Source organism: Calidris pugnax, unplaced genomic scaffold, assembly GCF_001431845.1.
Source record: "Calidris pugnax isolate Ruff unplaced genomic scaffold, ASM143184v1 scaffold166, whole genome shotgun sequence".
Taxonomy (NCBI): domain Eukaryota; kingdom Metazoa; phylum Chordata; class Aves; order Charadriiformes; family Scolopacidae; genus Calidris; species Calidris pugnax.
Window position 1 is genome coordinate 1234128 of NW_015090941.1, and position 13581 is coordinate 1247708.

Consider the following 13581-nt stretch of genomic DNA (forward strand, 5'->3'; position numbering starts at 1 on the left):
ATAGAAGCCTGGATGTCCCCTCCCCAAGCCTAAGTTAAACTGGCCTCCTGGTTTTTACCCCTAAAATAGGCACCTTTTGCAGTGCAGCTTTTCAGAGCATGGACACAATGGTTGCTCCAAGGCTTTGGGGACAGTTTACTCAGGACAGCAGTGACAATCTTGTTTCTCTCCATGATCTTTTCAGCTCAGAGTTGGTATCTGAAGATCTTTCCCAGCTGTGTCTCCACGAGGTGGTCAGCACTGGTCATGGAGGTGTCTGTTGTGGCTGTTCTCATGCAGCCCTTTGAACCAAGGAGCCGGGGCGGGGGGGGTTAGTGCCCCTTTGGCCTGTTAATTGGCAAGCTGAAATCTCAACTACAGTGTTATTTTTGGATGCTCTGCTCACGTCGCAAAGATTTACAACCAGTGAGTCACAGGGAGCCCCTTTTGTTGCAAAAAAACACCCCACTTGGACCGTAATTTGGGGTTATCCTACCAAATCCTGGGGGTCTGCAAATATGCTGCTGCAGGAAGGGAACATTCCCATAACAGCCTCTGAGCAGGGGGGGGGAAAATATATGAGAAATGGGGATGGGGATATAATTAGAGGCTGTTTCAAACCTTCAGCCTGAATACCAACACCTCGCTGCGAGCAGTTATTCACTCCCCGTGGAACGGCAGCTGGCGGTGGCCACTGCCAAGCACCGGGGTAGTCCCACCACCAGCACAGTGGAGTCATTATTGCTGGGGCTGGGGACCAGCTCAAAAAACTGAATGGGTGGCCCTGGTCAATCTGAGATGCTTCTGTGGGCAGGGAGAGGTGTTGTGGGGGGCAAACGTGGGGGTACAGAGGGGGCTGGGGGGGAGAGGGACCTGCCCAGCTCTGGGAGAAACCAGCTGCTCCAATTCTCCATTTCCAATGACTTTGTACTGATGAGAGAGGATTACAAAAAAATAATGAGAAAGGCAGAATCAGATTGGAATGTTTGGGTTTTATCTAAATGGAACACTTAAATTGATTTAGCCTTTATTATTATTATTGTTCTGTTACAGGCAGTAGCACAGGGTCCCTATTATTTTTAATTGGCTTTGTTCCTCATTAGATTGAACACAGATTGTCAACCAGCAGAATTCCTCATTGAATGCAAATCCAGGCACTAAATGTCCAGGCTCCAGCAGTCCTGGACAAACGCTGATTTTTCTGAACCTTTCTACAGGGGGGTGGAAATATCCCACCAGGGAATTCTCTGTCCTCTCAGACAGGGGACATGGGGCAAACTGTCCTGTCCACCCGCCACGGGGATGGACACAGCCCTGGAAAAAACAGTGCCTGGTTTGGAGCAGGGAGGAAATAGCTCAGAGTGGGGCTGGGGGTCGGTGCGGGACACGGGCAAATCCCAAGGGTACGTTTATCGGCACCGATGCCAATTGTCTTGATGCAGGTAAATAATGGGAAATGTTTGACTGCTGTATTAGCTGGCTATTAATATCTCCTGATGCTTCAGGAAATGTTGTCACGCGGAGCAGGAATAGGCTGCTCTTTGCCTTGAATCCTGTACAATAGACCAAAAACACTCCGAGGCGGCACTCTGGAGCCACTGGCGTCCGCCGTGCCCAGATATCCATCGCTCCCATCAGGCAGCCCTGTCTCACAGGCCAGGACAAGGAGTTTTATCCGGCCATTCTCTGCTGGGATTTTATTTTTTTTTTTTAAATATACACATATTATTATTATTATTTTTAAATTACTTCCTGCCCTTGGAAAGCAAGGCAAAGAGGCCAGGAGCTACAGAAGCCAGGGGGAAACACAGAGAAGGAATTTGTTGAGCTCCAGAGGTGAGCTGGGTGGGAGGGACCTCAGAGGAAATAGGAAAAGATGGGAGTGAGGATGAAGGGGGTACTTATTTACAGCAATGTGAAGTCCTGTGAGGTAGGACACAGGATCAGGCCTCCAGGGAGCTGGGGGAAAGGGAGGCAGGAGATGACCCTGTGTCCGTGTCTGGAGGTGGGAGCAGAGCAGAGGCCACCTGGTCTCTGGGATGAGGCAGGACGGTCCATCCCTGCCTCCAGGAACACCTCCTGGGGAGCAGTCAGGCAGCGTTAGTCGGAGCAGTTGGTAAATACTGCTTATTTGGAGTATGCAGGAAAGCTCAGAAAGGATTTGTAACCCTCTGAGGATGTGGCAGGGGGTGGCTCTATCACTGCTGAGACGCAGCTGGTGCTGGGGTGGTGCCATGTGAGGCCTGGGAGTGGGGGTGAAGCCATGAAGGTCTTATACTGGAATGTTAAGGTGGATTTATGGTCTTGGCAAATCCCAGGCAGTGGTACATAGCCCTCCGTGCCCTGCTTCCCTTCCAGCACACACCAATTAACTCATGTAAGAGGTCCCCATCCAGCTCGCAAGTCCCTGGCACCCTCCTTCCATTGCACCCAAATATCTACAGCATTTTGGCACCCTGGGGAGCATGCCCAGGCTCTGGGGACTGCCGGGACATTCATACATGCATTCCTCTGATGCCAATGTCCCTGAAACCTGGCACCTGACTCCATCACTTCTTTGAAATGCTGCCTTAGAGAAGCACATCTCCATGGTGGGCACAGGCAACAAAATCCCAGCTCCAGCTGAACCAGCAAGGGGTTTTCTGCAGGTGTTCTGTGCTTCAGCTGTGCTCACGCATCTCTCATGGATGTAAAAAATGCCCCCTTCATACCACTGTTGCCTTGGCTATGTCCATGCAAGAAAGCAAGATGGCCCAGTGGCCTGATGACCTGGTGAGGGGCTGTCAGGAGCCCTGAATTTATTTCCAGGCTTGAGGCAGATCAGAAAACAAGAGCTGCCAGTGGGGTGGCTTGGGGTGGTGGATGCCAACTGGACTGTCCCTGAGCTGGATAGAAGCCATGGCTTTGCAGCAGCCACATCCTGGGCATGGACAGCTGGGACACCTCTGGGATGGTGACTCGCAGGGGACAGCACTCAGCTGCAGGTGCTGCCTTGGCCGGGGATGAAGAGCAGGCTTGGACATGGCACATGGAGCACAAGCTGCCGGGTGGCTGCTGTGATTTTACTGGCTCCATATCAGAGAGATGCACGGTACCTTGCTTTGCATCTCAATAAATGTTTATCTCCCGAATTTTAGAATGTATTAAATTGCTTTGAAGAAAATCTCTCGACCCCTGCTATGTTCAGCAAAGAAACAGGCGGGACAAATTGTCTTCTCGAGGTTTCTGTACTGGATACTTGGATAGACCACGGTGAACCGTCCTCTGGTGGGACTGACCCCTCCACTGATCACGGAGATGATTTTTTTTGCCTTATGATATATTTCCAATTTAGTAAGATCACTTGGAATTCCAGCCCTGTCCTCTGATGTACTTGCTGTCCCTTCCAGCAAGGTATTGTCTGCAAATTTAATAATCATCCATGTTATGCCATCAGTCAACTGTTAATGAAAATATTGAATAAACCTGCCCCCAGGAGAGACCCTGTCTGGATGTCCACTCAATCCATCTGTCCATTTTGACAGTGAGCTGCTGATAACCACTCCCCAGGTACCTTACAGTCGGGTTTTTCACCCATCTTACAATAACTGCATGTAGATGAGGGTCCCCTGTGAGACAGTGACAAAACCTCACTGCCCCGACCATGTTAGACAAGGACCTGTTTGTGTCAGTGCACGGAGCAAGGCTCCTGGTCACAAAAGGACATTGGATTGATTTGACACATCAGTTCTTGACAAGTTCATCAAGACCGGTGTCCTTGTCTTCCTCAGGGTGCTTACAGGCAGTGTGATTGTTTAATCCAATATTTTCAAGTTTATAAAGTAAACTGTGAAGCTTAAAGCACCCTGGTTGTTCTTTTCCCACCTTTTTGGAAGTCTTTTCACAGGTCTTCAGTGGGAACTATTGCTTCCAGATGGCTCAGCCAGGTTTTTAAGATGTTTATTGGGTCCAGGTTGTTAGAAAAGAACCGTCTCTGAACAGCTTGTTCAGTCCTTAACTCCCGATGTTTGGCTTCTTTCCTGTGTCGGTGCCTCTCTGTGAAGACCTGGTGAGACCTCAGGGTTGAGCCTTGCGACCTGTGGACCTTGGCATCAGATTTGACCTTGTTGCCTTTCTTCTTCACCCTGCATCCTCTGAGCACGAGGGCCTGTTCCACCTCCATCCTCTCTAAACCACTCGTTGCATTTATCAGGTATAAATTAGCCTTGACCTTTCAGTTCCTCAGGACTGGCAAGCCAATCATGGAAGCCCATCAAAGTGCCGAAAAAGCCAAGCTCGGGGTTAGCCCTTTGGCTTGCTGCTGTTTAATCCTTTCCTTTGGAGGCTGAGCAGACCATTTTCCCACTCCATCTGAAGCCCATTAGTTCTAACACAAGTCATTTCAGTGGTTTTTAGAAATCTCCTAAAGCTGACTAGGAGGAAATGTTGTATTTCAGCTCAGGTGGTGGTTGCTATTGCTTTAGGGTTATTTTTTCCGTATACTAATTCCAAGGAGCAGTGGCAGTGGATAGAAGCCTGGATGTCCCCTCCCCAAGCCTAAGTTAAACCGGCCTCCTGGTTTTTACCCCTAAAATAGGCACCTTTTGCAGTGCAGCTTTTCAGAGCATGGACACAATGGTTGCTCCAAGGCTTTGGGGACAGTTTACTCAGGACAGCAGTGACAATCTTGTTTCTCTCCATGATCTTTTCAGCTCAGAGTTGGTATCTGAAGATCTTTCCCAGCTGTGTCTCCACGAGGTGGTCAGCACTGGTCATGGAGGTGTCTGTTGTGGCTGTTCTCATGCAGCCCTTTGAACCAAGGAGCCGGGGCGGGGGGGGTTAGTGCCCCTTTGGCCTGTTAATTGGCAAGCTGAAATCTCAACTACAGTGTTATTTTTGGATGCTCTGCTCACGTCGCAAAGATTTACAACCAGTGAGTCACAGGGAGCCCCTTTTGTTGCAAAAAAACACCCCACTTGGACCGTAATTTGGGGTTATCCTACCAAATCCTGGGGGTCTGCAAATATGCTGCTGCAGGAAGGGAACATTCCCATAACAGCCTCTGAGCAGGGGGGGGGAAAATATATGAGAAATGGGGATGGGGATATAATTAGAGGCTGTTTCAAACCTTCAGCCTGAATACCAACACCTCGCTGCGAGCAGTTATTCACTCCCCGTGGAACGGCAGCTGGCGGTGGCCACTGCCAAGCACCGGGGTAGTCCCACCACCAGCACAGTGGAGTCATTATTGCTGGGGCTGGGGACCAGCTCAAAAAACTGAATGGGTGGCCCTGGTCAATCTGAGATGCTTCTGTGGGCAGGGAGAGGTGTTGTGGGGGGCAAACGTGGGGGTACAGAGGGGGCTGGGGGGGAGAGGGACCTGCCCAGCTCTGGGAGATGATGGTGGGGGTAAAAGGGGAGGTGATTTGGGGCTCTATCTGCTACCGACATCCAGTAAAGTACTTCTGAGCTGCCTGGCCTCAAGGGAAGGATGGGGTTTGATCAGCATTGCAGTCTGTGACCCTTCCTAAAGGCAGTTTAACCCATTTTTAGTGGACGGAGCACAAGAACCTTCAGCCAGAGATTTATAAGGGAAGCAGGGTCCGGGCTGGTAATAATAAATAATAAAAATAAAAACCAGCCACACTTCAAAAAATGTACCCCAAAACCTAGACATGACGTGTTGTGCCCTGGAATTCATGCCAGCAGTGCAACATCACCAGGGGTGGGTGCAGATTTGCTGGCACATGGCATTGGAGCAGGTCCTGCCTGTGGGGCTGGGGAAATAGGGCTGGGGAAATGGGGCTGGGGAAATAGGGCTGGGGAAATGGGGCTGGGGAAATAGGGCTGGTTGCCTCCTGGGGCACAGCATTTGCCCTTGGCTGGCTCTCGAGGCAGCTGGAGGCCATAGGAGCCCTGCCTTCTGCTGCCAGTCGGGGCACATCCGTGGAGGTCTGGCCTCTGCAACGCAGGAGCCGGTTGAATACATCCAAGTATCTCCTCGGTGGAAGCCAACGGCGTCGCTGCCAAACCTCACACCACGTTGGCTTCCAGGAATCACTCTGGAAAGGAGAGTGATGAGAGAGGGACTCCTGGCCAACAGCCCCGGCTGCTTCCACCTCCCACTTGGGAGGGGATGGCTCCTACAGCTGGGACATCTCCTCCAGCTTGCTGCTGGCACTCATGGGATGTGGAGACGCTCAGATGACGTGCTCCGTGGCTCCCCGTCCTGTTAGATGCACCCCTGTGTCTCACAACCCCCCCCCCTGCAGCCAAACCTCCCCCGTGGTCCAGCACAGGCAGGACTGGGCTGTGCTGGGGTGGTCTCTGCTGCCTCCGGTTCCTCAGCATCTCTGCAGAGTTGCCATGGAAACCATTAATTAACCACCATCCTTCTCCTGACGGTACCAAGCCCCGAGAACAAGTTAGATCTTCTCCCTTCCCCTTCATCGCTTGCCGGCACGACAAACACCTGGGGGAGGGCGGCAGCAAGAAAGCAGGCAAAGCCCTGGGCAGACAATGTTTAAATGACTTTATTTTTATTTTTTTTTTTCTCCTTTTATAAATGGGCACAGCACAGAAATAATTAAAAAAAATAGACAGTACCATTACAGTGCTAGATCCATTGGCAAAGATTATTTTTATAGTCTTTTTTATTATTTTTAAAGTTTTGGCCATTGAGTAAGAACAAAAACAATTAACAAACATTTTATTTTATTTTATTTTTGTTTTTTAACAGACACTATGAAGCAATTTAAGTACTAAACTCTAGAAGAGTTATGTACATACAAAAAAAAGTTCTGTTTAAGATATGTTTCCTATTAAAAATATTTACATGCATTTTTTTTTCCCTCCCATATTCATTGAAAGGTAAAACACTTGTAGTTTCTTCCATTGTTAAAGATTTTTTGTTGTCCTGTTGGGAATTTAAACCAGCTCCAAAGAAAAAGTGAAGTGGGGCTCACTTGTTGGGCTTTTCTTTTTCTTTGAATTATTTAAATCTTCTGGAAAGGGATATTTTTTTGGACGTATATCAATGGATTTTTTTGTTTGCTTAGGTTTTTTTTTGTATTTTTTTAATTTTTTTTTTTTAATTTATACAAGAATGTTTCATGTTTATTTACAGAAGAACCAATGGGTGGCGGTTTATCCCGGAGCCATGGCGGTGAGCGTTAGCGAGAGATAAGCATGTGATTTTAAAAAGTAGTTCTATCAAACTGCAATGGATATATATTTTTCTAAAGTCAGCAGTTCTGTCTGGTTTGATTGTCAGCTGTACTTCTGTGACTTAGACCAAGGGGACCCAGGAGAGGGGTTGCTGATGCAGGTAAAGTCACTGGTGCCCTTGAGGTCTTTGGAGATGCGGTGGATGAGCTGTCTGGAACGTGGAGGGGGGGTGGGAAATAAATCTGGGCATCGCACGGGTGTCTCCTAGGGTGACGTTTTCCCCAAAATAAAAATAATAGTCAAAATAAATCAAAGGAAAAAAAAAAATTAAATCCCAAAGAAGTTTGTACGCTCCAGACTGAGACTTCTCTATAGACTGGGAGTGGAAACGTCGGCGGAGCTGCAGGCACGAGGTACGTGGGACAAACCAGAGCCAGCACGAAGCCACTTTGGCTCTGGCTGGGGGTGAGGCGGTCGGCAAAAGGCTCCTCATCCCGACCACCCCCCGTGGTGTCGAGGGGGCAGGATGGGGACCTCGCTACGACCGGGCTGGGGGCGGGAGGGCAGGAAGGAGCCGGCAGCACCGGGGCCAAATCCCGCAGCCCACGGCCAAGGATGGGCACACGGCGCCGGTGGAAAAACCCTCCTCGTCCCCTTTAGGTGCAGAGTTTGCATTGAACCTGTGCACGCGCGCGTGCTTTGCACACACGCGTATATACATATATACATATATATTAATTACATACACATATATATACATACATACACGCACACCGCTCCCATCCCTGTCGCCGCAGCCCCCAGCCCGGCCGGACGCCAAGTTATTCCACAATCAACCTTTCCGTGCTCAAAACTCAATGTCACTTTAGGAGCTGCCAGAGCCTCGCAGAAGAAAACCTCCGAGCCCAGAAACGCTTATCATCATAAAACGGATGATTGAAGCGGGGTGGAAAAAAAAAAAAAATTAAAAAAATCCATTTTTGTTTTTAGCTAATGGTTTTGTTCCTGTTAAAGCCTCGGTGCTGGTGACTCATGGCAGGGGTCGGAGAGCTCTGAATTATGAGTCTGGGGAGCAGGAGCCAAGGCTCGCATGGAACAAAGCAGCTCCTGCACAGGGATCTGGAACACCCACCAGGCAAAATGGGGAAGGAATGGGAAATTTAGAGGCAAACCAGCACTCCACAGCACGCATCCAGCCCAGCACCATCACCTTCCCTGCAGCAGGATCCCCCACCCCCGGCACAGGGTCCTGCTGCTGATTTTTGAAAGGTCCAAAAGCAAAGAGATTTTGGGAGGAAAGGACCAACTCCCAGCCCTGCGAACCCTGCCCGGGGACTGGGTCCAGTTCCATCTCCTGCCCTTCCCATCCTCCCACTTCCAGCCCTTCATTTGGGCTCTCACGTATTTTCTCGTCCTCCCTTCCCTTTGACCCCTTCCTCCTTCATCAGGAATGTCACCAGCTCCTTCATCATTCTCCTGTGAGACATGGGCTGCTGCAAATCCCAGCAGAGAGAGAGGATGAAAACCAGCACAGCCTGGAGAGGAGCCGGCACCGGCTTTCTCACTTTGCAATTGCAGCTCTACTGAAATGATGGAACTGGCACAGCAAAGAGTCTTCCTGCAGCCTATCACACACACACACACACACACACACACACACACAAACATGCAGAAAAGGAATGGGATAAGAAATGGAAAAGCAAGTGGAAAAGCCCCCCATGGGCCACCCACATCCTCGGGGTGCACAGCTGGAAGGATGAGCACATCTGGGCACTGCCCCAGCTGGGAGGCAGCAGCCGTTCATGGATGGTATCACTACGGGGGATGCGCACGGCCTGGGGAAGGGGCTGAATTCGTGCCAAATCTGGCAGGCTTTGGGAAGGGATGATGGGGGAGATGCTCAGGCTACCACTGGAGTTAATTCCCCTCCAAATCTGCTCTGCAGCCAAATCAACAGCTGAGAAAAGATGCTTTTGTTCCTCCCCCTGTGCTTTCTCACCTCTTCCCCATCCATCTTCACACCAGGAATCTCTCCAAAGCCCTGGAGTGTGGTGAGACACGCGTACCCATGCAGAAGCGTTTGCTGGAGGGACCAGCTGTGCCTCGCTGGCCACCATCTGCCCCTGGCCACCCTCAGCACAGACATGGCCTCAGCACTATCACCCGGCGCGGGGCTGGGAGCTGCAACACACCACGTTCATGTGGTGCCATGCCCAGCCTCAGGGATGGCCACGCTGCAGCCCACCACCACCACAACCCCCTCACAGACCCTGGCACCATCACTCCTCTGGGTTTCACTGGGGTTTTACCCATCCCTGCTGCTCTGGCAATAAAGAGGTGATGATATCCACAAGTTTTTTTAGAGCTGAGCTTTTCCAAAAAATACCAGTCCAAGCTCAGCTCCATCCCACCACCCCCTTACCCTCCAAGGGAGGCACAAGATCAGCCGTTCTCCAGCAAGACAAGGTTTGTTTTTTTTTTCCATCCAAACACCAACTCCAACAACTAACCGGGTGGTCCTGGGGAGCTGAGGCGACAGGAAAGGCTCTGCCATGATTTATCACCAGGAAAAAAAGTTGGGCTCCAAGCCCAAAAGACAGTGTCCTTGAGCTCACATCCCCTCTCCAGGCGGAGAGCAACATGGCAAACGTGTGGAAGCAGCCGACATACAATGAGTTAAGACTTTGGTCAATCCTGATTACCAGTTTAATTGCCTTCACCTTTTCTTTTTTTTTTGCCTGTGGTCGTCTCATACTTTTAATTAAGGCAAGAGAAAGCGCTGCCCAACCTCCTCTCGCCCCCCCACCTCCAGCCTTCCTCACTTCTGAAACTGTAACAGATTTAAGTGCCAGGATTACAACTTAACACCAGCTGAGTGAACCGAGGTTAAGCTTGAGTGAATAAAAAAATTGTATTATAGAACTTCAGACTATTAAATGGGAAAAAAAATGGAATGGAGAAGATTAGGGAAGCAGCTAAGAAAAGCAGCATTTAAAAGATTAAGCTGGGAGGTTGTTTTTTTTTAATGCAAGCTCAAAAGATTAAGTCCATGTTTTTCCAAAAGATGGTGATTTTGGGTGGCCTTGATACTTGCTGTGCCCAAGTCATCGAACCATGAAGAGACTTGATTTCCACCACTCCCCAGCAGCTGGGGCCCTTTGGGTAGTCCCAATGGGACCAAAAAAAACCCCAAACCCATAAGTTGAAGCCCTCCCTTTGGAGCAGGTCAGAGAAAGCAGACCCTGGAAAGAAAGCCCAGGTTGGCACCAGCCTTTCTTCAGATGTGTGGTCCCCCCTTCACAGCACCCTCATCCTCCACAGCCGTGATGGACCCAAGAAATGGGTACACACACACACACACGCTACATCATCTGTCTTTCAGCATCACCAACCAAGACATCCAAAAGGACCATCTTCTCTAAACTGAAAGAATCAAAATGATGGCAATTTTGAGGCTGGCATACTCTAAAATGGGGATTTTTAGAGCTGGCCTGTGTGCTGGGGCTCTGCTCCCCACCCCGAAGTGAAAGCAGGTGGGTGGTTGGGGTCGCAGTCCCTGCACTGCGCGCCCCAGGGGACCGAACCCCAAACCTCACATCTTCCCAGCCACAAAGTCCCATCCGACCACCATATGCAGTGCAATGAAAATTTACAGGGATTTCATTTCATATATATATATAACTGTGTATGTACGTGAGTGTATATATATATATATCTATAAAATATGCGTTTGGCCTCTCAAATTCCTAACATAAAGAAGCGCTGCTGTCTTGTAGCCTCCACCAGGGTCATAAATCCCTACATCCACTAGCACCCTGGGGGGACAAAGTGTCACCGTGTCTGTGCAGGTTGATTCAGGATGCAACAGAGTCAAAGCAACCAATTTTTTTTTTTTCCATTTCCCTGTTTAAATTGCTCTAAGAGCAAAGCCAAGGTCTCCATGGGACACCATCGAGATCGCAACCGTCACGAAAACAAAGCTCCTTGACTGTGTCGCAAACAGCGCTTCAGCTAATTAAAAGCCAACTCATTGAAATATCTAATTGACTTTTCTGTGCAGAGAGCTTGCTCCAAAAAAAATCTAGCCTTTCTAGAAGGCACAGTTGGGCTCTGGATGAGGCCCTGCTGCTCTGAACCTTAGGTAGCCTTGGAGGGGAAACCACTGCTCTTGGGCGACGAGGGCTTCCAGGATCTTTTGCTCTCAGGCTCCTGGGTGCCCCATGGGTTATACTGGAATTTAAGCAAGAACAAAAGAAACACAAAACCATCAATCTGGGTCTTGCAAAAGAGATGTAGCAGCCAACCTGCCCTGGGGCTGACTGGTGGAACCAATCTGCCTCACCTTCCTCACCTTCTGGGTGCCAGGGGCCGGGGGGAACCCCTGTCCGACCCCTAAGGGGACAGAGTAGTGCCTCTGCTTTGCAATTCTTTCCTTATGCTGCGTCTCGTGCCTCGTGGAGCTCTGTGAGGTGTTATCCCAGCTGGAGGAACCAGGGAGAGGATTCAGCTTCTCCGTTTCCAACTCCTCTCCCCGACCAACTCCCCACCACGCAACATCCCGCTCCGTTTTAAAACCAGTGCCGTGGGTCGTACTGCGCAAGCTGAGTTTTATTGGTCACAGTGAAAACCCAGCGAAAGCAAGGTCCCTTCTCAACCAAACCCCTTGGCGGCCACCAACGCGCCGTTTCTATCGATTTAAGGTCTCTGGCTGCGCACAGCGATGCGGTGAAGCGAGGTGGTGGCAGGAGGGGAGCAGCATGAGGCACCCCAACGTGACTTCTTGCTGCTCCACGAGCTCTCCGAAGTGGTGATCTAAAGAGATCATTTCCAGCATACTGGCCAAGTTTGTATTTATTTATTTTTCCCCACTCCAAGAGCAAACCCCGGGGCATCAGGTATTCCAGCCCCTTGTGCTTTTTTCAAGGTTCAAAGCATATTTGAGAGTCGCGTCCTCTCTTCAAACAGAAGCAGGGAACAAGGTAAATCCTGCAAAGCAACCAACCCCATTTGAAAAAGAAAAAAAAAAAAAAAACCAAACAAAAAATGAAAATAAACCCCCAAAAAAGCAAGAGAGAGAGAAACAAACCTCCCTCCTTTCCAAAGTGGAAAAAAAAAAAAAGGAAGATAAATCCAAACCAATCCCCCTGCGCCCCAGGGCTGGTAGAAGGTGTCCAGGTCCCAGAATCCATTGTGTTGGTGGGAAAAGCCCAGTGACCTCCAGCCACCGTGGACAACCCAACTGCCCCATCCTGCGCTCTCCAGGGCGCTCCTCGGGCATTGGCTCCCTTGGCGTTGGCTCCTTGCCCCATCCCTCCCGCTGCAGAACGGCCAGCGGTGCTCGGTCTGAACTCGGCGATGCTCTGGGCACTTGAATTTTCTTTCATCCTGCCAAAGACGTGTTTTCTCCTTTTGCTGTTGCGGGTTTTGCTTTTTAAATTCACAGTCTGATCCGAAAAAAAAAAAAAAAAGAAAAAAGAAAAAAAAAGAAGAAGAAAAAGAGAGAGACAGAGAGAGAGAAAGAGAGACTGGATGAAGTAGAAGAAGGAGGGAGAGTTTGGAGCGGGGAGGGAGGGAGTGCGAGGCACGCTGGGCTCTCCTTCTACGCGTAAAACTCCTCCTGCTTGTCGGGCTTCTGGTATGTCACGTTGGCTTGCTTGGGCTCCTCCAGCGTGTAGCTGCCCTCGTCCTTCTTCTTCATCCGGTAGATGAGCAGCATGACCAGGAAGGCAGCGAAAAGGGCTCCCACCACGCCGCCCACGATCACCGCTGCAAGACACAGAAGTGGCTGGGCCGTCAGTGCTACCCCCTGCCCCCCCCGGCCTTCAGTGCAAATAATTTGGCGGTGGGGGATCATCTGGGATTCCAGCTTGGGTTTTGGGCTTTGTAAGTTTTGGAGCAACTTTCCTCCTGAAATCTATGGTTGAGAAAACTGAACATGAAGGAGAGGAGCCAACGCAATCGCGTGATTCAAGGGGCTTCCACAAGCTCCCAAGTGCAGCGATGCCGAAGGGTGGGTAGGACCCAAAGGCATCTACTCTCCAGCCGTACAGTTGGCGATGGACTGGCACGAGGCAGCCCTGGCACAGAGAGAGGTCCCTGCGTGGGCTGTAACATCATGCAAGGGGGGGGCAGAAAGTCCCCCAAAGAGCTCCTCGTTTGGCTGCCTACCAGCATCCACCACGCTCAGCTGAAGACCACCAGTACAACAGCGGCTTTGCTGTGCCATTGCCTCCAGCTCCATTTAGTTGGTGGTGGGACACTGACACCTCTGCCCCATCTGAAATGTCCCTCTGACTGGGACAAGTAGCCCTCCGAGGGCACCTCTCTCCTCCCCTGCACTCAGAGGTGGCCAGGTGGCATTCAGCCAGCACCATAGCACATCTTTCTACTAACATCCTTTTTTTTTTTCACCTGGAAACCTGTTTTAGCAAAAGCAAATGGTGCACAGCTCTGCAT

The 13581-nt window shown here is 50.2% G+C and overlaps 1 protein-coding gene across 1 annotated transcript in view; it reads right to left on the reverse strand.

The window, feature by feature from the left end:
• Positions 1 to 6475: 6475 nt before the first annotated feature.
• Positions 6476 to 13581, reverse strand: part of SDC3 (syndecan 3) — a 70474-nt gene continuing 63368 nt past the window's right edge. The window contains exon 6 of the mRNA XM_014951845.1: positions 6476 to 12891. Within this exon, the coding sequence (XP_014807331.1) occupies positions 12725 to 12891 (167 nt within the window). The 3' untranslated portion in view covers positions 6476 to 12724. The remainder of the gene's footprint in view (positions 12892 to 13581) is intronic.